The sequence below is a fragment of the Spironucleus salmonicida genome, chromosome 1 (genome assembly GCF_000497125.1).
Source record: "Spironucleus salmonicida strain ATCC 50377 chromosome 1, whole genome shotgun sequence".
Classification (NCBI taxonomy): domain Eukaryota; phylum Fornicata; order Diplomonadida; family Hexamitidae; genus Spironucleus; species Spironucleus salmonicida.
Genome location: NC_090596.1, coordinates 436,359 through 457,545, shown reverse-complemented (window position 1 = coordinate 457,545; position 21,187 = coordinate 436,359). Strand labels below are relative to the sequence as shown.

The 21,187-nt window shown below is 27.6% G+C and overlaps 15 protein-coding genes across 15 annotated transcripts; 5 read left to right on the top strand and 10 right to left on the bottom strand. All coding sequences in view use genetic code 6, as the record gives it.

Annotated features, from left to right (window-relative positions):
* Window positions 1–24: 24 nt before the first annotated feature.
* Window positions 25–720, top strand: SS50377_20256 (putative Ribosome biogenesis protein NEP1; the record flags this gene model as incomplete). The annotated part of the gene is made up of 1 exon (XM_067904201.1): window positions 25–720. The coding sequence occupies one exon, from the start codon at window positions 25–27 to the stop codon at window positions 718–720; it is 696 nt and encodes a 231-aa protein (XP_067767683.1).
* Window positions 721–1,016: 296 nt separating this feature from the next.
* SS50377_20255 (DNA polymerase) lies at window positions 1,017–5,450 on the bottom strand (the record flags this gene model as incomplete). Its single annotated transcript, XM_067904200.1, has 1 exon — window positions 1,017–5,450. One exon carries the CDS (start codon window positions 5,448–5,450, stop codon window positions 1,017–1,019), a length of 4,434 nt encoding a protein of 1,477 aa, XP_067767682.1.
* Window positions 5,451–5,503: 53 nt separating this feature from the next.
* SS50377_20254 (uncharacterized protein) lies at window positions 5,504–6,322 on the top strand (the record flags this gene model as incomplete). Its single annotated transcript, XM_067904199.1, has 1 exon — window positions 5,504–6,322. One exon carries the CDS (start codon window positions 5,504–5,506, stop codon window positions 6,320–6,322), a length of 819 nt encoding a protein of 272 aa, XP_067767681.1.
* A 47-nt stretch (window positions 6,323–6,369) lies between these two features.
* On the top strand, window positions 6,370–7,632 carry SS50377_20253 (uncharacterized protein; the record flags this gene model as incomplete). The annotated part of the gene is made up of 1 exon (XM_067904198.1): window positions 6,370–7,632. One exon carries the CDS (start codon window positions 6,370–6,372, stop codon window positions 7,630–7,632), a length of 1,263 nt encoding a protein of 420 aa, XP_067767680.1.
* A 293-nt stretch (window positions 7,633–7,925) lies between these two features.
* SS50377_20252 (uncharacterized protein) lies at window positions 7,926–8,558 on the bottom strand (the record flags this gene model as incomplete). The annotated part of the gene is made up of 1 exon (XM_067904197.1): window positions 7,926–8,558. One exon carries the CDS (start codon window positions 8,556–8,558, stop codon window positions 7,926–7,928), a length of 633 nt encoding a protein of 210 aa, XP_067767679.1.
* A 592-nt stretch (window positions 8,559–9,150) lies between these two features.
* Window positions 9,151–9,828, bottom strand: SS50377_20251 (Palmitoyltransferase; the record flags this gene model as incomplete). The annotated part of the gene is made up of 1 exon (XM_067904196.1): window positions 9,151–9,828. One exon carries the CDS (start codon window positions 9,826–9,828, stop codon window positions 9,151–9,153), a length of 678 nt encoding a protein of 225 aa, XP_067767678.1.
* Window positions 9,829–10,268: 440 nt separating this feature from the next.
* Window positions 10,269–11,162, bottom strand: SS50377_20250 (uncharacterized protein; the record flags this gene model as incomplete). The annotated part of the gene is made up of 1 exon (XM_067904195.1): window positions 10,269–11,162. One exon carries the CDS (start codon window positions 11,160–11,162, stop codon window positions 10,269–10,271), a length of 894 nt encoding a protein of 297 aa, XP_067767677.1.
* Window positions 11,163–11,288: 126 nt separating this feature from the next.
* Window positions 11,289–12,497, top strand: SS50377_20249 (uncharacterized protein; the record flags this gene model as incomplete). Its single annotated transcript, XM_067904194.1, has 1 exon — window positions 11,289–12,497. One exon carries the CDS (start codon window positions 11,289–11,291, stop codon window positions 12,495–12,497), a length of 1,209 nt encoding a protein of 402 aa, XP_067767676.1.
* Window positions 12,498–12,508: 11 nt separating this feature from the next.
* SS50377_20248 (uncharacterized protein) lies at window positions 12,509–12,886 on the bottom strand (the record flags this gene model as incomplete). Its single annotated transcript, XM_067904193.1, has 1 exon — window positions 12,509–12,886. The coding sequence occupies one exon, from the start codon at window positions 12,884–12,886 to the stop codon at window positions 12,509–12,511; it is 378 nt and encodes a 125-aa protein (XP_067767675.1).
* Window positions 12,887–12,969: 83 nt separating this feature from the next.
* On the bottom strand, window positions 12,970–13,431 carry SS50377_20247 (uncharacterized protein; the record flags this gene model as incomplete). Its single annotated transcript, XM_067904192.1, has 1 exon — window positions 12,970–13,431. One exon carries the CDS (start codon window positions 13,429–13,431, stop codon window positions 12,970–12,972), a length of 462 nt encoding a protein of 153 aa, XP_067767674.1.
* Window positions 13,432–13,520: 89 nt separating this feature from the next.
* Window positions 13,521–14,366, bottom strand: SS50377_20246 (uncharacterized protein; the record flags this gene model as incomplete). Its single annotated transcript, XM_067904191.1, has 1 exon — window positions 13,521–14,366. The coding sequence occupies one exon, from the start codon at window positions 14,364–14,366 to the stop codon at window positions 13,521–13,523; it is 846 nt and encodes a 281-aa protein (XP_067767673.1).
* A 158-nt stretch (window positions 14,367–14,524) lies between these two features.
* On the bottom strand, window positions 14,525–14,998 carry SS50377_20245 (uncharacterized protein; the record flags this gene model as incomplete). The annotated part of the gene is made up of 1 exon (XM_067904190.1): window positions 14,525–14,998. The coding sequence occupies one exon, from the start codon at window positions 14,996–14,998 to the stop codon at window positions 14,525–14,527; it is 474 nt and encodes a 157-aa protein (XP_067767672.1).
* Window positions 14,999–15,055: 57 nt separating this feature from the next.
* On the top strand, window positions 15,056–16,090 carry SS50377_20244 (uncharacterized protein; the record flags this gene model as incomplete). Its single annotated transcript, XM_067904189.1, has 1 exon — window positions 15,056–16,090. One exon carries the CDS (start codon window positions 15,056–15,058, stop codon window positions 16,088–16,090), a length of 1,035 nt encoding a protein of 344 aa, XP_067767671.1.
* Window positions 16,091–16,176: 86 nt separating this feature from the next.
* On the bottom strand, window positions 16,177–17,478 carry SS50377_20243 (Kinase, CMGC CDK; the record flags this gene model as incomplete). The annotated part of the gene is made up of 1 exon (XM_067904188.1): window positions 16,177–17,478. One exon carries the CDS (start codon window positions 17,476–17,478, stop codon window positions 16,177–16,179), a length of 1,302 nt encoding a protein of 433 aa, XP_067767670.1.
* A 38-nt stretch (window positions 17,479–17,516) lies between these two features.
* On the bottom strand, window positions 17,517–21,143 carry SS50377_20242 (uncharacterized protein; the record flags this gene model as incomplete). The annotated part of the gene is made up of 1 exon (XM_067904187.1): window positions 17,517–21,143. The coding sequence occupies one exon, from the start codon at window positions 21,141–21,143 to the stop codon at window positions 17,517–17,519; it is 3,627 nt and encodes a 1,208-aa protein (XP_067767669.1).
* Between the last annotated feature and the right edge of the window lie 44 nt (window positions 21,144–21,187).

Genomic DNA, 21,187 nt, shown 5'->3' with positions numbered 1-21,187 from the left:
TTTACTTTCATTTTCCATTTCATAATGGATCCAATTAACCCAGATAAGATTATAAAAGCTGACTTCACAAAGAACGAAAGATAAACACGTCTTATTGTTATTCTTGAGGAAGCTTTTTTAGAAACGGTTTAAGTGAAAGAGAAATATCAGCTTCTCAATTCAGATGATCATCATGATATTTTGGCGAAGAATAAAAGAAAATCCGATGAAGCTAGACCAGATATTTTGCATCAAACGATTTTATCTCTTGTAGACTCCCCTCTTAATAAGGCAGGTCTGTTATAGATTTTTATTAGAACTAAACTTAATTAAATTATTTATATCAATCCCGCTATTAAATTTCCTCGCACATACAAGCGTTTTGCTGGTCTTATGGTATAATTATTACATAAGCACATTATTAGAGCTGCTGATACAGGTGATGTGCTACTCCGTCTGATAAAAGGTCCTATTACACGACATATTCCACTCAACATCGATACTATCATGCTGTCCAGAGATGCTGAAATGGTTGATTTCTAAGATTATGTACTTGAAAATTATAGCAATGACCTTAACTCAAATACTCCAATTTGTTTCGTTATAGGCGCTGTTGCTCACGGCCATTTAAATCCAGATTATGTAAGCAAGAAAATTGCAATTTCTTAGTATCCCCTAAGTGCTGCTAGTGTCGCAGCTAGGGTGTGTCTGAGCTTTGAAAGATTGTGGGCTGTAAAGTGAACTTATTTTATCTTTGGTGCATAGATTCTAATTGATTATTCATACTATTTTTTTTCATTTACCTGCCTTAGCCTAAAGCTTGGAAACAGCCCATGCATTCGTATCAATAATGTATATATATTTGTAACAGCTTTGATTTAACTATTGAAATAAAACACACTAGAATATTATACAAAATGCACACAGTATTGGTATTTGAGCATTTACACTAATCAATTTCCTCACTCTTTAACTACAACTGTAAACATTATCACCCTTCTAACTATCTTAAACTGTTTATTCCAAAACTCTCACTCTCACTCCCACTTCAGTCCGTTTATCATTTCTTAGACATCAACAAACATGACATCTTGCTAATCTAAATAAATTTCAACGAAACTGTGAATGCTCTAGAAAACCGAATAACCCTACTAGAGCTATCCCACATCGCTCTTATAGAAGGGGTTGTTTGGGTTGAAGAGTTCTGAAATGAACTACAACTGGTTCCGGTACTACTAAATACTGAATACGCTACTCATCTCTCCGCTACATGCACCTGCCAGGCAGTTAGCACCTAAATTAGACTGTTATGGGAAATTCGATTTGAATTCGAGACTACCTTTCTAAATTGAAATTTTAGAAGAAAAATCTATATAATTTGAACAATTCTAGTTCGAGCAGGCCATTATAGAGCTGTAGAATGTCTTTTTAAAATATTAAAACTATATAAGTAAACTGTGGTATACTTGATCTATATCTGTTTTCGCTCCACATTTTGTGCACTTAGCCATTAAAAAATCATCAAAATCAAGCAGGGATCCTGATTTTTGTGATCCGCGCACTGCTTTTGAACGATCATCTAGATTCACAGAAAATACATCCTCGGACTCTGGCCACGCTCTGTATGAGCCGCATTTACATGCGTATACGAACGGTGATAGCTAGCTATAGACATCTCTAAGGTCTTGTGCCACCTAAACTCTTGAATCAGTCTGCTATTAAATTGCTTATTAAATTTCAATTCCAAGTGCTGCTGCAAGCTAATATTATGAGAGATCTGGAATAAAACCACAGAGTCTTACAAGTGGAGGTAAAATCTATCCCGTGAGGTAAAAATCCATATCCAGAATTGAAGTGGGATGACAACCACTTAAATGTTAAGTGACATCCTCAAATGGAACACATTATGAAGCAAAATTTGTGGGCTCAGTTTTGAATTTTTCACGTAAAACCTATGGATTTAACACAAGATATTCAATAATTTGGCCTGGTTTGACAATTTTACCACGTTTAATCATCATTTTAGCAACATGGACATGTGCTAGATCGTTACCCTACGATCCATACTATGATATTGGCTTCGAAATACTCTTTGTCATTTTGAACAAATGGATGCCTATTTGGCTCTGTTTCTGTGCAAAACTACTTCGGATAAATTCGCAGAAGCTCATCACATTCTCTATCGCTTCACTTTTCGTCTACCACATCAAAATTTCCAAAATTTTTCGCGAAAAATCGCGTGAAATATCACACCAGTCACGACGCACCATGTCTAACCCACGTACCTCTAGTTAAATAACTTAATTTGAGTTAATTTTGAGCGCTGCATATTTCTTTTTCGCAAGTAAAAGTTACTTAACAAAAATATAGTCCAAACCTAGCTCTAAGAATTTTTTTCCTGTCGAAACCGCGCTGGATATTGCCTATGCAATTCCTGCTACTTTTTTGTACAAATTTTCTATCTCTGTTCTAGCTACTATTGATGCATTTTATTCACCGTGTATCTATTTATTTAGTTACAAAAAACGCATTCCAGTATCAACCATTATACTATCAGTATCACCATACACTACCTCGTAACCTAGTTCTTTGGCTGCAATAACTGCATTAGTTAGCTCATGACGCCCCTTGAACGGAATTGATGCAGCAACTTTAGGACAATAAAAACGACCCATCTGGTATCCCAATGATCCATACATTGAGTTCGCGCAAAGTTTAAGTGCTAGCTGCTAAATATCAAGTTATTACATTTGTTGTTCAAGGTGTGCCCTCTCATTGCTAGAAGACCCACGAATTTACGCCTATTTTTCTTTAATTAACTTCTTAACTTCCTATCTCTGAAGAACTAATTAGGCAATAATTTTAGGCAATTAACAAGAAAATTTGAATTACTTTAAATTTTCTACTTCATCTAAAAAAGAATCCATCGAGACACTTGGTGGAACTGTTGTGAAGCATATATCATATTCCCTTATTATAGAAGGATAAAGAGAATTGAAATCGAGTACAAGAATCACAGAATCATAAAGACCTAGAATTGGGTCTAGAACGAAACCACCTGCAAATTTTGGTTGGTTGGACGAATTTTCAACTGGTTGAAAATCAGGGATAATAAATGGTGTTTTGAGGAAATTTAATAGGAGCAGAAATTCGACTCGCTTAGCACGCCCTAAATTAAGGACATTATTCCACTAGAAATAAGTAAGCTACGCTATTTTAGAGGTTAGTGGTAAAATACTAAGCTCCTTGCAAATTTTAATTACTGCAAAATTTTCTCGCATCAATTCAGGAAGGAATTCTTACTTGAAAATAGCCGTATCCTTATATTTCTCCATAAAGAAAAATGATGGTGTGATAACTAAATCCTGATTGATAAGAACATTAAGTGTATATTCTACAGTCGTTTGTTTGTCATCTGGCGTAAGTTCTCTAATTTATTTTTCTAGGTCGATTATTAATCTACCTGAAAATAATGATCGAATGATCGACTAGAAGTCTGATTTATCATTACTAAATTGGGTTTAATAAAGATTAGTTTTGGTTAGTTTAGAACTAAATCTGATCAATTCAGTCTAAATAATGTGCCATGGGATATTTTTACAAATTCGCTTCATAATATTAGTAAATTAACCATAAAGTTAATGACAAACAATAACATCAGGATTCAATTCGCCTAAAAGTTTAAATAATATTGCAAATAAGTCAATCTCTTTTTCACATTCAATTAACTTTATATTGATAATGTTATTTTTTTCAGAATCTTCAAAACCTATTTCAGTTGAACTCATTTAGAGAGAACCTGTTTTAAAGGGTCTAAATGATTTGATTCTACGACCTATAACAAAAGTTTATGAATTTGACTATTAGTTTGGGACATTTTGATTTAAAGACACTTATTATGAAAATGTAAGAGTTGCCATAACAGGTTCTTCAATTGAATTTTCACTTGAATACCTAAAACTTAAATAACAGCAAGACAAATGTGGGGGTGGAATTGAATGTTATGTGTGTAAAAAAGCAGTCTTTATTTCACCAACTTGAAGATCAATTTAAAATTCATGATATGTTTATGTCTAAAAAATTATTTTTTATTATATTTAAAATTTAAAAGAACTTTTGTTCTATGATTCTAAGGTTTGTATTTCTGTAATTCTTTGTTTATAACTATTAACGTCAAATCCTTTAAATTCTATCCAGGATGCCGCTTTAATTTAATTTAATGCTAAAAATAAATCTAGTGGTTTAACAGTACCTGATTATACAGTTAAAAATAATTTTTATGTTTAACTTAAAAATTACTCAACCTAAATTGCAGGATAACTAGCTAAATAGGTGACTTTGAGCCATAATCTTGGTTCTCTAGGTATTGTTAAATTATTAAAACAATAAGATCTATACACAGGTTCAATCTTTACTTATTGTACCATGTAAGTAGTTGTTAAATAATTCTGAATAGATAATGCGAGTTTTTTAAATTTTTCTTAGTCATACAATGAATGATCAACAGTATCGATAAAGTTTTCATCATCAAATTTAATATTTACATCATAAATCTCATTCCAATCAATAACTGAATTTATACTAAAATTTTCTAATTTCAAAGATGGAAGAACGTATTATACTCTTTTTATTCCAGAGATCATAACACATGCATCCTATGTTTAGCTTTTATTTGGATCAAAACCTCCTTATAACTCAGATTGATTATCAAATGCTAATACTCTGCCCCATGCCAATGCTTGGGATTCATCTTTACATGTTTCAAAAAACGTAGAAAACATAACTAACTTACCTTATGTAACAGAACCAATTTTTTTGTAATGATTATCATATGATAAATTAATAGGTGTATCTAAAATTGACTTATCTAATTGTTAAATGATAGTATTATCAAAAGTAGGAGATGTACTTATGGCATCATATTTGTATTATTAATCTACTACATTTTATTTTTGAGGTTATTTATCTTCAATAATAATCAAATTTTCATCTTATAACAGTTAAACTTAGGTTTTATCATTTACTTATAATTCTTAAGATTAATTAATTAAAGATGACTCAATTTTTACTGGCTGTTACATTTTCTCAATAAATTATGCTTTAATTTGTTTTCTTTACTACATCGCATCTTTCTTTATCTCTAATATATTCTTTTCCTTCGCTTATTATGTAAATATAATCAAGTCCTGCTCTAATTTATTCTTAACTTCTAAAACAGTCTCATCAATATCTTAATTTATGTATCCAGAAGTAGCTGTACTTGTATATTTAGTTGTTGCTTAAAATTCTTTTCTAGTTTACTAAACAACATTTTCATCAACGATGCTTTCTTATGATTCTGATAATTAAATATCATTTAAACCACCATATGCCAAATCTTCTTATAAATACTTTTTTTCTAATTCTCTATCTAGTAAATCATTTGATACCTCATCTGCAAAAGATGCTGAAGATGATGAAACAGAACTCATTTAAAATGAAAAATATAAAAATATATATAAGTATATGATATTTAATATAAATAATGGTAATGGACAATACTGTGAATTTATAGAATAAAGTATAATTTAATGCGAATATAACTAATAAAAAGTTGGAGAAATAAATATAAGATAATTTGTAGAGAATATAACCCAAAAAGGAAGTTGTAGAAGATTAAATGTATAATGTAACATTATAGCAACACTCAAATGAACCGTTGTCTGTTTTTTTAATAAAACCTACAGCATAAATTACAGAAATAACAATTTAAAATATGATTAAACCTAATATCTAAAAAGTTTTGGCTCCATAACCCTAATCGATATTAAAGCTAAGTGGATTAAATCTCATCTTTAAATTGCCAGAATTCCATAATACTGAACTATAAAAGACAAATACTCAATCAATTTCAGATTTTTCTGTTGTGAATCCTTAATCTGAATAATAAATACACCAATAAAGCTAATAAATTTATTAAGTGAAATTTAGTATCTTCGAGCGTTTTTCAAAAGGCAAGAGTCATCTTATAAGATTATCTTGCGGTTAATTTTATGCAGTGATGACTATCTTTATAGAAGTTAAATCGACAGTACCTATTAATAAACTATCGTCAATTTCTAGCGCTGTATTATTTTCTGGTAGATAAAAATCTAATTAAATTCTAAAAATAGATAAACTTACTAGTAATAAAATGGAGTTTGAACTTGAGATGATAATAAAAAGTAAATTAATGCAATATTGGTTTGATTGTTTTTTATTTTAAGGTAAACTAGACTAGAACCTTATTGAAAAGCTGAAAGTGCGATAAAGGATATTTTTAGCTCTAACAAAGTAAATGGAAGATATATTCAAAAAATATTGATTAAAAATATATAATAAATGTTCTTTTTATATTCCACTTTAATTTAAATGGGAAAGAAGCGAGAACGTATTTTCAAGCCTAAAAAAGTGATCTATAGATATGTTACTTTTACAGACGATAACGGTGTACTTTAATAGGCTTTTGAAGAAGTGCCTCAGCATGGTATAACATAGAATAGAGTAATTCCGTTAGGTGTTGTTCCTAAGGATGATGATGAGGATTGTTAAGCAGAACAAAATTCATAAGATGAAGCTGTTGATTTTGAATGCTCATAATCAATGGATGAAGATGAAAGAATATTTATGTAGTCATTATTAAAAGAGAAGTAGCCAGAAAAACCGGATGCAGTTACTCATAATTATGAAGTAGAACTCTCATCAATTGAAGTATCAATTAAAATGGAATTTTCTGAAAATTCTTATCTATCAAACGACGAAAATTTTGTAGTAGATCTTACGAGACCAGTTGCAACAGATAACGAATTTGTATCTGATCTACCAAAATCATAAAATAAAATTATTTCAGCTGATAAAAAGTCGAAATAGTTCTTACTTAATTAATTATTTGGGAATATTAATTATGAAGATGCAGATTTAGAAGATGCAGAAGAAATTTTATAATAAAAAGAAACATAATAAGTTTAGCAACTCGATTAAGCTGAATAATTAGAAATGGAAGAAAATATTCAATTTTTCAAACAAGATTTTGAATAGGCAAGTGATAGCTGTGGTAATATTGAGTAAGCATAGGAGTTGATTAATGAAGATTTAGACTCAGAGTTTTTAGAAGATATCTATGAAGATGAAAAACCACAATTATAATAAGCAGATCTTAATATTCCAGTTGCTTTAAAAACTGACATAGACGATTATATATAAAAATATAATGATAATGATGACAATTGGAAAGAATATTACAACTAACTATCTTAACCTAAATAATAAATAATAACTTTAGAAGATAGAACGAAAACGGCTAAAATTTTATCAAATAAATATGTATAATCATAATAAATGATTGTAGTAAGTAAGAAGACTGGTGCTATTATAGAACACAAGGAAGCTTCAGAGTAATCAACAGATTCTAATAAAAATAACATAGAGCTAGTTACAGTAGTTTTACCTCATTATAGAGGAAAGAAAGAGAATTAGGATGAACGGAAAGCTCGTAAATAAGAAATAAAAGACGCAAAGTTGCTTCGTAGAAAGAATAATGAATTAGTTAAAGAATTAATTGAGGGTGAAAAATAACGTCTAAAAACAGCTCATGTTAGAAATAATGGCAATATATAGGGCAGAGCAATATAATGAGTTACTTTTATATTGTTATTTTAAGCAGTAAAATGATTTATAAAAAACTACATGATAAATAATCTTTAATTATTTATTTATATTATGGTTATAACATGTCAAAAGTATACCTATTTTATCTCTAAAGTAGCTATTGTCTAGGCAAATTATTTCTTTAATCTAATAACCTAATATATTTTGCTACTAAACATTCATATTACTATTTCAAATTACTTTCTACCTCAGAAATAATTAAGTTCCGCTAGCTACAATTATTCCAAGTTATCATGTTAAACATAAAATCACAAAGTTCCTCACTTAACCCTACTTAAAATTCTTACTTAATGTTATAAAGAGCTCAACCATGTTTCCTGTTTTTTAATATCTAACTTCACCTTATCAACATCTCCTTGAATTTTGCTTTATAAAGAATTCATTTTGTTCCATTCCTCTATCTACTAAACCAAAAATTTCTCCGAGTTACCTTTTATCATATAAATCTATTTATCGATAATTTTCTCTTGCTCATTCAATGTAGAAATTTAAATTAGAATAGAATTTTAGCTTTCGATACCAAATTCCTAAAATATCTACTCTAGATTTATATTTTTGCTCACAACCACAGCCGCTTTATCACGTGCCATCTTTATTTCAGCATCAATATCCTAAATACTATTTCTTGCGTTTCTTTATAAATTAAGCTTCTATTAAATCTCTGCTTTAATAGATTATAGCTCTTATTTTAAATTAACAATATTTGCTGCCAATAAAATATCATTTTTTGGCGTCATTTTTGCTATTTATACTAACTGATTCCTTGAAATTCTGTCAATTCCACACAATTCATAATCTATATTTTCTAATGATTATAGGAGTGTCAAAATTTAGGATTTAAGATTTTTAGGGTCTTTTTCATTGACGATTGATGATGGAAGTTGTACTTACATTTTTGGAAGATAAATATGAAATATAGGTATTATATTATTTAGAAATGTGAAGTATATATTTTGGAAATAAAAGTATATCATCTTTAAATTAATGATGTTTAAAAAATTATGTATGAGCAAGCTGGTAAGTAAATTGATTTAATATTATCTAAACTGTAATTATAATATAATAATATGAACCAGTAATTTATAATGATGTAGCTAAAGTAAATAATAATAGTTTATTTAAATCTAATTTGCTATTTTAAGATGAAAAAAATAGCAATACGTAAAATTTTAATAACATTCATTGTTTAAACTAATATTTTACCTTATTGTTATTGTAATGTTATAATATTTTATAATCTTTGATATTAGTCTAATTAAAGATTTTTTTGCCAGCATATAATTTTGTGTATATACTAGATTTCTTTAATGCCACTATCAATAAATAATCATGGAATAAAGATAATCTTGCACTCTTTATGATGAAATAATTTAAATGTATATTTAAATAAAAATACAGACACATATCAAAAAGTGTAAGGTGCATTATTAATAAAGATAATGATAAAAAATAATAAATAAATGAGTACTTTTAGATATCAAAAAATCACTTTTTGAATGGCTTATACGTTTGCAGTAACTTTAGTGATTCTTATTTTTTAAGAGCAATATACTTAGAGTTTCTAAATTAAGCGTTATTTTCACTATTTAGTATAAAAATATTCCCATTTTAATCTTTAACAAATAACGCATATTTGTTAATTAGATCGGCTTTAATAGCTGAATTTTTACGTTTTTCTAAACTTGTTTAATTATCATAAACCTATTTTACATGAATTAAACCTAGAAGCCCTACCATAATGGCAATCATAGTATGCATTATAAAAGACATAGAAGAAATAGGGAAGTGTAATAAATTCCATTAAATTGTTCTGAATATATTAAAACTAGCCAACTCCTTACACTTAATATAACTAAGTAGATTATTTGTTGTAAAGTGCATAACATAATCAAGAAATTAATAATCAATTACTGCTTTACAAACGCCGCCTACTGACGTAGCCAATAGAAACATTGTAAAATATTTTTAGTTTGAATAATGGATGCATCCATTAATCCATATACAATGATGATCACGTTTTTGAAAGCAAGTATTGCATTACTGACAATGTGATGTTCTTGCTAGCATTTAGGTATTACAAGACTAACATTTTTTAGGTTGGTAATATATATTATCAAACTAATACTTTATGCTGGTTTTCTAATTTCTAAATATAATTGTCATAGTAAAAAATAAACAAGATCCAAAATAATTTGTCATCATAAATAAATTATATAAAGTTAAAATATGCTATTTTTGTACTACTAAATCTTATTCTACCCAAACTAAGTTATTGCCTGAAATTGAACCTAGACGTATTTTAAACGAAGAATAAAAATGAGAAAATACTGAGTATAAAGATAAACAGTAAAGCGAATAGAAGAAAACTGCAACACTCCACTTTAATTTGTTTAAGATAAATTTCTAAAAATCCAATGGAGATATTTGAGCTATACGTAATAATATTAGAATTGGTAAACAAATAATCTATGTAGCTCGGTGGAATAATTTGAATTTACTACCATAGCAACTAACTATTAATAACATAGTCAATACTATATAAAATACAAGAAGTTATCCTATCATTTTAGTTTTAATATATAATCCTATTATACTATAATAAATCAAACAATCATTACAAACAATGCTACACCAACAAACCCTACAGATGTCAAAGCAATTTGATACTTTTATAACCTTTTTGCCTTTTCAACATTGAATGGCTTAGGACATTCTTTTTAGTCTAACTATTTAGCGTTTTCCTAACATTCTTTTTCGTTATTTTTTAAATCAGTAACCTTTTTGACTAATGCAGCTTTATCAGCTTCTAAGCTTTAAATCTTTTTCTAGAGCTAGTTATCATTTTACTTAGATTATAGCTCTTTAATTGTTTTTTCATATTGAGAAATTAATAGTTTTAGGGATTTAATTTACTCGTTGTTTGTAGTAGGACAGGTCTCACAAGGTTAACACAAAGGGCACGAGACTTCACTGTCTCTTATAGCTGAAGCTTCAATCTTCACTATAGCACCATTAATAAAAGTTACATTTTCTCCTCTGAAAGTATTATAAATATCAGCATTGTAATATAACGATCTTGTAAATCCTGTAGTATCAAGTGTTAAGTCTAATTTTGAGAGTTTACCAGTTACTAAATCTAAATAACGTCTAGTTTATGGATTTACTAATGCATACTCCATTGGGTAGAAATAGCTAGGGTTCATTTTAAGAAAGATTTTAGAGCCATTTTAGAAATATACACCAGTCTCATTATAAATATAAGGAGATGGTAAAATACCGGTATAAATAGGATCTGAGAAGGTGCAAGTTTCAAAATTAACAATTTATTTTTTAAATCTGATAGTTGAAGCATTAAGTTTGATTGGTTATGAGTAATCAAAATCTTTAATATTTATTGTATGCTTTATATCATGTGATTTTTTAGAAGTGAGCTAATTAAATGTACAGTGAGTATCGTTAAGCTACATAAAATGAGATATAGTAGTCAGAGTGAACATTTAAAATTTTGGAAGGACAGAGAAATTATATTATTTATAAAATTTATTATTTTGCAATTGTTAATCTTCAAATGTATTTTATTATTATACCGAATATACAAATTTTGTTAATTTTAATAAAATTTAATGTTCAGCTGTTGTACTGCAGGATTTACTGAAGATCTTAATGATATCAACCAAGAAAATAAAGAACTTAACGATATATTTGAATTTATAAAAGAAGCAGACATGATACCCCCTTTTACTAAATCTAAATACTTCACAAAACAGTTTAAACTTATGTATGACTCTGTAGAAGACAAATTTGACGAGTTTTAAATATTTTAACCACATGATCCAATATAACCAACCAAAATCACAAATGTAATTGAATCTGATCAACTGCAATAAGTTTAGCCAATTGATGATATGTTTGCTTCCGCCTAACAATAACATGAAATAGATATAAATTGCGACTAAATACTAGACGATTAGCAACAAGAAATATCAGTCGTTTAATATACCTAAGATGATATACAACCAGCAGTAGATTTGCAAGAAAATATTGAAAACTTGGAAGGTAAAATCACACAAAATGCAAATATTGAAGACCTCATAAATAAAGCAGTATCCTAGAATTTGACTCAAGTGAATGACCAGCTTGTTAAATAGTAATAGTTGATCCAATAGCAAATGGAGCTAATTCACGCATAAGAAAAGCAGATTTAAGAGGCATAAACGCGCTAAATGGAAATTGATTCACTAAGAACTAAGGCAGTTATCAAATCTATTAACATAAACACACAACCACCTGCAGAGCTCACAGAGACGGATCTTCAGTAGTCTCCTTATGCAAATGCAAAATTGTCGTTATCGTCAGGATTTTTGATTGGATCAGTTGGGTCTTCCGAGTCATTCAGAATCGATCTCACGCAGGAAAATGTTATACATTATCAATAGCAGAATTTGCGACTTGTTATCTAGGGACCATATGGTCCTCTTACTATTAGAGCTCGTAATTTGGACGATTATGAAAAATGGGTTAAAAATATTCAAACTTCAATAAGTCGTAAATTGTAATCTAATACTAAACCCCCAAGCAATACTCCTAAACTACTCATGTAGCTTGACACAAGCACTTAGGTGCTATTTGTATATCAAAATGGGTCTCAGATGCCTACAAAAGAATTCTTCGTGAGAAACTCAGAAGTCAGTATTAAGAAAGATGGTGATTTTGGTATTGTGAAAGTAAGATGTGCTGATGGTAGAAAATTCAGTTTTGGCGATAAAATTGATATTTGTGAGCAATGGTCTGAGTAGTTTGAAATCTGCGGCGCTAGCACCAAGTATATCTGAAAAATTTTATTTCACTTTAGAGAAGACATTCTCAAGGCTTTTGTTGAATATATAAACTTTCTGGTCTCCGCATTAGATGATCTTATCATTTATGATACACGAATGTCTCTTTCATCGTCCATTTCTAGGCCAAAAACTGATGTGTTTTTAGAAGATTTTAGTGCAGGAATACCATTATAGTAAGAATACAAGTTGGGTCTTTTATTACGGTCTGGTTGCTCTTCATAGAAGGCTTTTGATTTTTTAGCAAGTGAGTTAAAACATTGGCTAGAAAGAGAAGAAGGTTTATCATAAAAATCTGAATGACATAATGATTACTTTTATTGAGGTTTTCTGCCAGACTAGGTTTTCCAACTTACAGAGTAAACACGAGCAGCTAAGCCTATCATAAATTAGAAATGAGTATATGGTATACTCTACTTATATATTATTAAAAAAATTAAATTCACTTTAAAAAAACTTAATTTAAAAATCACCAACCTACTCCAGATGCAGTCAGTTTTCCTCCACCACGAAAGCTACTTCGATCTGAAGTATATAAAGTAGCGCTAGAAGGTCTAGGATTTACAAAGCTAAGACTTTTGGAAATATCCAAAAACTCTACGCAATCAGTTACCCTTTTTGTTTTAAATGCATCAGATCGCTCTCGCGCCATAATAGTACCAGCATATTTTTTATCATTTTAAAGTTATACTCCTTTATAATAAGTATAAATATCTGGCTATTTTGAAGGAATCCTTTTTGGAGCATTATACTTAGGTTTAGATACGAATGAGTTTCCTATATATCCTCCTTTTTAATTAATAGTTGATCTTTGAGTATTATAAAAATCAGTCCAGCAATAACTAGTCTTTTAGGACATTGTTCTACCACACTGCTAACCAAATGGTAAAGCAAAAATTTTAGTTGCTGAAGAAGTCATAGAAGTTCTCATTTTATTTTTACAATTTATTATTCTTATTATCAAATAAATTGTCAGTAACATATATCTGAAAAACTATTATTATAAATTCCGCAAATTTCTCATTCTTTGGTCAAGTAATTATACTCATCCTACAACATTCCAGAACTCAAAACTAGCATCTCATCATTATTATCATAGTTTTCGTCATTATTATCATGATCTTCACGAGTACTTTTGTTAATTCTTATACTGTGAAATTCACTATCATCTATATTGAAAAAGTCTTCCTTGAAATATTCTGATTACATATTAATTTATGGATTTTCTTCAACATCTTATTATTAAATAAAATTTTAAGCCTACTTTTAAGAATTTTTTGGCTTTTTAGGCTTTTTAAAGTCCAATTCATCATCATAATTTATTTAACTAGTTTATTTGTTTCCTGGAATTGCGACTTAACTTAGATTGTAAAGCTACTGTTATAGCTCTGAATTTTACTTTCTTAGATCTCTAACCACATTTTACACTTACTAAAATTAAATTCCTAAGTCCGCACTAGCAGCTTTAAACTTTTATGTTAATAATTCAAACTTACTAAGTCTTTTTACTTCTTTCTCTAATTCATCTATTTTGAACATTAGCACTTAATTCTCAGCTGCTGATGTTTTAGCAGTTGATAGCTGCATCTCATGATCTATTTTAGATGACTTTGTTTGTTAAGTTTTAGTTTTTACAGAATTAATAAGATCAGAAATTAGTTTGTTTTATTCTAGATCTTTTTTTTCGAAATCTTCTAGCTCTTTTGTTTAAAGAGTAAGCCGTGAATTTAGGTCTTTTACTTAACGTGATAGAAGCTGATTCTCTTATTTATATGTATCATTAAGTTATATTTACTAATTTAGCTAAAAGGATAATGTTTAAGCTTATTCGTGTAATTAAGCGAGGAAAATTTCGATATTTTCCATTATTATATGCTAAAAACTAATAACGTATAATAATATAATATTTATTACTCCGTTTTTATATATTACGTAATTATGCTAAACATAATTCTTATGATTATTTTTGACTAAATAAATGAATATTAATATACTCTAACTAAAGTAATAAATATCTTATCACGTCAATCACTTGAGCTCTCATCTTGCTTAACACTCTAAATTTAAAGGTTTCCTTTTTATGCCATTATTTCTCTTTAATTTTTATCAATGATCTTAAACATTTTTTCCAATCTTTTTAATACTTTTTTGCTTGGTTTGCCTTATTTTTCCTATATAACCTTTTAATTTTCAATTTCATTTAATACTTATTAACAAACCAGTCTACTCTTATTTGTCTTAAAATAATTCATAGTAATCTTAAAAAAATCCTTATCAATTAATTTTATATTAAACATAGATTTTAACAATTCAGCCTGTAAAATCGTACTAAATTTCCAAGATCCTTCCCCTTTTTAATATAAATCGAAGTTTCTTAAATATTCGATAATATTAGATATATGCTTTTTTGAAGTCTCTGATTTTTAATCTGGTTAAAGACGCTGTGGATTCTAAGTAACTTTAGAATATTAAACCCCATAGTGTATTTTTTCAGTCATTAAATAGAAAGGAAAATCATTATAATAAAATTAATATAATATGAGTTTAATTGCATAATGTCAGAAAACGAGGAGTCTAGTTAATATTCAGATAAAGATAATTACCCTAGCTCTGAAGATGATACTCCCCTACGTAAGCTTGTTATAGTACGCCTTCCAATAATTACAGACAACCCTATATATGCTCCATCAGGTCTAGATGTTCAATAATTTGTTGATTTTGGTAAGCAGCTTGAATTTGATTTAGGACATAACATTTATATAAAACCAGTAATGCAAAAAAGATTTAATGAGTATATTATTGAGGATAGTGAAATTGAAACAACCATAATAGGGAAATAGCATACATTCATTGATTTTTTAACACCAGCTACGTTTGTACTACCAGATGAAGTGCCATAAGGGTTTTAAAACTTATAACCTAATTTAGTTAATTGGAAATATAGCCATTCGACTGTTGAAAGATCTGTTTCGAAAATATAAAATATTGAAGTTCGAAATGCAATCATCTAAGTACTTAAGGTTAGACCTATTATAGTATATAGGTTATTAGAGATTATATTTATAAATTTTTAGAATTTTGAGATCAAAATAAATGGTTTAACTATTCCAAAAACCACACCTTTTGTATTAAAAAGAGAATTAGCAGTATTAGCATAGTCAGTGCGGATTTAAGGATCTTCATATCATCTTAGATAAGATGTTTAACCATAAAGTAATTTTCATACTAAAAGAGTAAATGTGAAAAACAATGATTTATGGAAAATTGAATTCATTTAAGCAATATAAAACTATAAAGGGTAAATGAAATCCTTGCCCATTGAAGCATAGATTTTAATAAATTTCTTTATGACTTATAGTAATCAAAAAATATTTTGTACATCGCTTAATCAAGATGCGTATGTCGATAAATCACTTGTGCCTATAAATATTAAGTATTTAATTGATTTACTTAATGGGAGGAAGGCAGAAAACCCAAAATCACCATTTAAGGCCTTTAATGATATTCTTCAGTCTGAGTAAGACAGGGTTTTCTATAAAGATAATAACATTGAAGTTGAAAATCTGATATTTGAAATGAAATTAATATGAAGTGAAAATTATTATTAAGATTGTTCATTTGTGTGCAATTTATATACCCAGACATTAATCGTCACTTAAAACAGATGATATAATAATCATTTTATTTTCTTAGCACCTGTTTAACTCATCCATCCATCAAAATTTTTTATTTCTTTGAACATTTTTCCTCCTAAAATTGAACTTGCATTGTTTAATGTTAAAACATTACAATCACAAGGTTGATACTCAATTTTTAGACCGATTTTTGTAAGGCACTCAGCATATTAAGGGGGTTTCTAATTTGTTTGCGTTAGCCCATCTAAGGCTTAATCTGGAAGAGCGGATATAATATTCTGTTAATCTTATTTAAATATTTAACATTATTAAATTGAGCGTCTTTAAGAAGGAATTGGAGACAATAAATTAGCTAAATTAGTTGCAAACTCATCTAAATATTTCTATATGGTTCCGAAGCACTACTATTAGAATCTAGAAAGAATTAATGTTCTAATATAATCTAAAATTGAGATTGCTGGTTATTATAATTAATACTTGATCAATTAATGATCTTCTGGTTCAAAATGTGCTAAAATAAATGTTAATGGGTCCTTTTCATCTTTAAAGACTTCCTATACCATTGTTATAATCTATTTCCCATACATTTTAATATATATTTTCTTTAGTTTTATCTCATTAGATTGAACATCGACCTCGTTCAGAATTATAAAAAAATGACTTAACATAATTTCTATTATAATAACTCCTACAGACCAAAGATCTTATTTTTTAGCTGAGGTATAATTAACAAAAATAGCACGTTTTTACTAATTTTTCTTGTACGTCTAGAACAGTTATTCAGGAGATCTATAAAGCAAAGTGCATACAGTTCTAGTCTTTTATGGTTCCACACATTCTTCTAATGATGCATATGCACTTTGTAGAGATTCAAATGAGGCAACATGTCCTAATTCTACCTTAGCAAGTCCTAAATCTGCAATTCTGGATCGACCCGTATCATCTAAAAGTACATTAGCAGATTTCAAATCCCGGTGAACAACACCAAATGAGTGCATTTATGCTACACTTTTAACTAAAGAGTTTACTACAAAAACAAACTACTTTATATAAATAGAATCAAAAATTTATGTTTTTTATAAACCACGGAAGTCGAATCTATATTTTCTCAGGACAAGTACACGAAAGTTTTCATGATCAAAAGATTCAATGAGCTCTAGTGTAGGAGAATTTTCTATTTTTGAAAAAAATTAGAGGAGATGATATTCTGAATTGGTTTCTGCCATATTTGTATAACTTGCGAATTTAGCTGCAAATACGTCATTTGATTGTTTGTGTCTGAAAAGCTTTATTGATGCATAACCACCTTTTCCAAGACTTTCCACTTCTTCATACTTTTCCATTAAATACTTAAAAATATATATGATAAATATAAAAATAATCATAAAAACCTTTTTAGTGTTGGGGCATTTAAATTCCATTTATTTTATCGCACTTATGATGTACTATTTGATCTTCCCCCGACCATCATCTCAATTAATCCGTCAGAGATTTAAAATTCTCTGGTAAGGGCTTTGTACCGCAAAGACAAATCTAATATTTATTATTTTTATTTTTCCAATAATAATTTTTATTAATGGATAATCGCGATATCTTCGTCTCTTGGAGGCCTACCCGCATGAACAAGTCGTATTTGTTTAATTTGAATGTCATAATCATTTTTAATTTCTTTTACTTCATCTCTTAAGAATTCAATTTATGTATTTTAAAACTAATCAGTCTCCTGATACTCTTGAATAATAATCTATAATTTAGTGTACTATTCACTATGTGTAATTAATTCGTTTATATCTAAAGAGACTTAAGACTCCTAATCTGACTATTCTATACTTTCGTTTTAACAATATTTGTTACTATGTCCGTAATTTTAGATATTACTTTATTTATTTTCGTCTATTTATAGTAAATTTCCTCTAATATTGCTTAATACTATTTATTCATTTTGATTCAAACTTAAAATTACAGTTTCTATCCATAATTTATGATTGTGCGTAATATTAAGATATATTACATCATTCAATAAAGTTAATAACTCACCTTTATTTCCTATATTACGTAATAAATTTTAATAATATTACTATATTTATTTTTAATCTGCAACTTTACAAGTCAATACTTCTAATTTATTATTAAAACTGTTAAACTTTACTTTTAAATTCTAAAAATTAGTAAAAATTTAAGACTAAAATATAGAAATTTATTATAGTGTAGCACTAAGATCTACTTTTATTAAGTTAAATTCTAGATTATTTCGGTCAATTTATTTTCTTTATTATTAATTCAAGCTTAACTCATCAAAAAATGAATTCTCTAATTTTTTAATTTAACATTAATAAGAATCTTTTTAAAGTTAAAACCCTGCAAAGAATTCTTCTTAAAAATCTATTTTAGTAGGACATTAGTGTGATTAACTCGTTCTCAGTAAATTATAATATCTATATTTCTAAGAATAAATATCTTCTACTTATTATTAAATCATAAATTAAGCATTTCTTAACTGTTATTCAAAATCAGAATAAGACTAACTAATCATTTAGTTTTTAGTTTCCTGCATAATGTTTGCCTGTTCATATATTTATATTTATTAATACAAATATTCTACCTCTTTAGAAAGTTATAATATTTACGGATCATCATAATTAATAAACATCATTGTTTACACTTATTTATTTATATTTTCATTATCTACCTGCGTAAAACAATTTTAAAAGGTTAATTATTCTGTTACAATGTCTGTTTATACATACTAATTCTAGATAGAAATATCTAGTACATCTTATGTATAAACGGTTTTCGCAAAATTTAATAAATTTTCTGCTGTATTCTAATTTTAATCATCTAAACAAAACTTATTTTAAATGAAATCAATTGTTGACTAATTACTAGATTCAAATTCGAGTGTATTGTTCTGGGAATTTGGTATAGAAAAAGATTCTGCAAAATTTTCTTCTGAAAATCTTTTAACTGATAAAACTCTGTTTAAACTATCTTTTATGATATCCTAACCATTAAATTATCCTTTTGGTATTTTAGTAGTTGATGATTTTAACAATATATTGTTATTTTATGAAGTTTAATGCATGTTTGATTTTATAAGATTTTATTTTTAGTCACTACTTTCTTTTTAATTTTCAATTTTTTTATTTTTAAGTTTTAACACTAATTATTATAGCGTAGTTGTTTAATCTTATTTTTCTTCCATTAACCCTTTAATTTAACTAGTTAAATCAATTATTTTCCGTTTGAGGTAACTATTATCAGCTTTAAACTAATTTAATTTCTAGTTATATTAATCATTTTATTTTTAAATAATATTACAATATTCATTTCTTTAAACTAGATAATCTACTTGTTCGTTAACTTTGCTATTTAATTATGAAAGTTAATTCTCTAAAAAAGTCACTTTTGAAGAACTCATAGCACAATCAATACTATTACTGTTATTTAGACTGTTTTCCTATTAGACTTATAATTTTTTTGTTTCACTGATCAAATCTTAATTTTAATATTCTAAATCTTTCATTCTACAACCTACAGATTTAAGCTAATTTTCAAGTATTTATATAACTTCCATTTGATGGTCTATTTTTAATTATAATTTGTTTATTTCTTTTTCTTTTATATTCTAAATAGAACTCTTTTATATTTCTAATATTTTATCCTTAAACTAATTAATTTATTATTGTTAGTTTTCAATTTTAAGTTCTTAATTATATAATTCATGATTTAGCCTCTGTTAGGTATCTAATTCTAAAGAAAGTTTAGATTCTGCTTCTTATTTTAATTAATTTGCTTTTTTTAATACTTCAGAAATCTGCTTTATGTCAATATCATGTTCGTCTAATTTCTACTAAAATATATAAGCAGACTAATTTAATGAATTTTTAAGCATAAAGATTTATTCTCTATATTAATAATTTTAGCTACTTGCTCTATTAAGTTAAGTAATAGTTTCGTTATATTTTTCTAACATTTCTGCATGTTTTTTCATAATTATTTATTTCGATGATTCAACATCTATTATCCAAGGCATTACTATAGAAATATATTACTATTCATTATAAGTAGATTAATTTTACTATCCGGCTATATTAGTTTTTAAAAGTTGAATAGCTTAAAATGAAGCATCTTTTAACAAACTCATTTATATCGAATTTTCTTAAGTTTATATTGGAGGTTATGAATGAGGAACTAATTATGTTAGATATCCCTCTTTATTAATAGGGTTTCGTGTCATTTTATACTAGTTTAAGTCCTCAGAGACAGTCAATTTAATTTATCGAAAATCCAATTCATCACCAACCATGGTGGTAGTAAGATTCTATACAAATAAACTTTTATTTCCTAGTTTATTTACATTAGTCTAATAGCTAGAAAATATTTAGCTTTATTCTGATACTTGCTTATATTTTCGAAAATTTTAAGGTTGCTTACTTCTTTAATTTTTAACTTTCTATATCATTTTCCCATATGAACACTCTTCTAAAGAAGTGTAAGATGTCATACGCGATATTTCTTATGTTGAACCAGTAATTGAAAAGTTATTTGCTCCATCATCATCAGAAAAAATAGTATTTTTCTCATTGACGATAGTTAACTCGTCAATTACCATCTATTTCGACTCTATTGTCTAATTTAATTACTCTATTTATCTTTTAAGATCTAAAACCTCATTCTAAGTCTACTAACATAATTTCATATTTGATTCATGAACCTATCGTAAATCTTTTATTCGTTCTGCAGAAAACTGGGATCTCTTTATTAGTTATATTATATGTTACTTGACTTCATCTATCTCTGAAAAGTCGAATACACGCATTAACTCTTCAATATAAAATATTTGTAAATTGTGCAATCGCTACTCAGATGAATCACGAAAAACAGTAAGCTATTAGACAAATTATTCTTTTTAACGATTATATTACAATCGCAACTATTTAATTACAATATTTTACAAAGCTAGCTAAGATTCTAGATCAATTGTCTTGTGATGTCTCTATAAGTGCATTTTTAAAAATTTTTGATTATAAAAAGAATCAAATAACTAATATA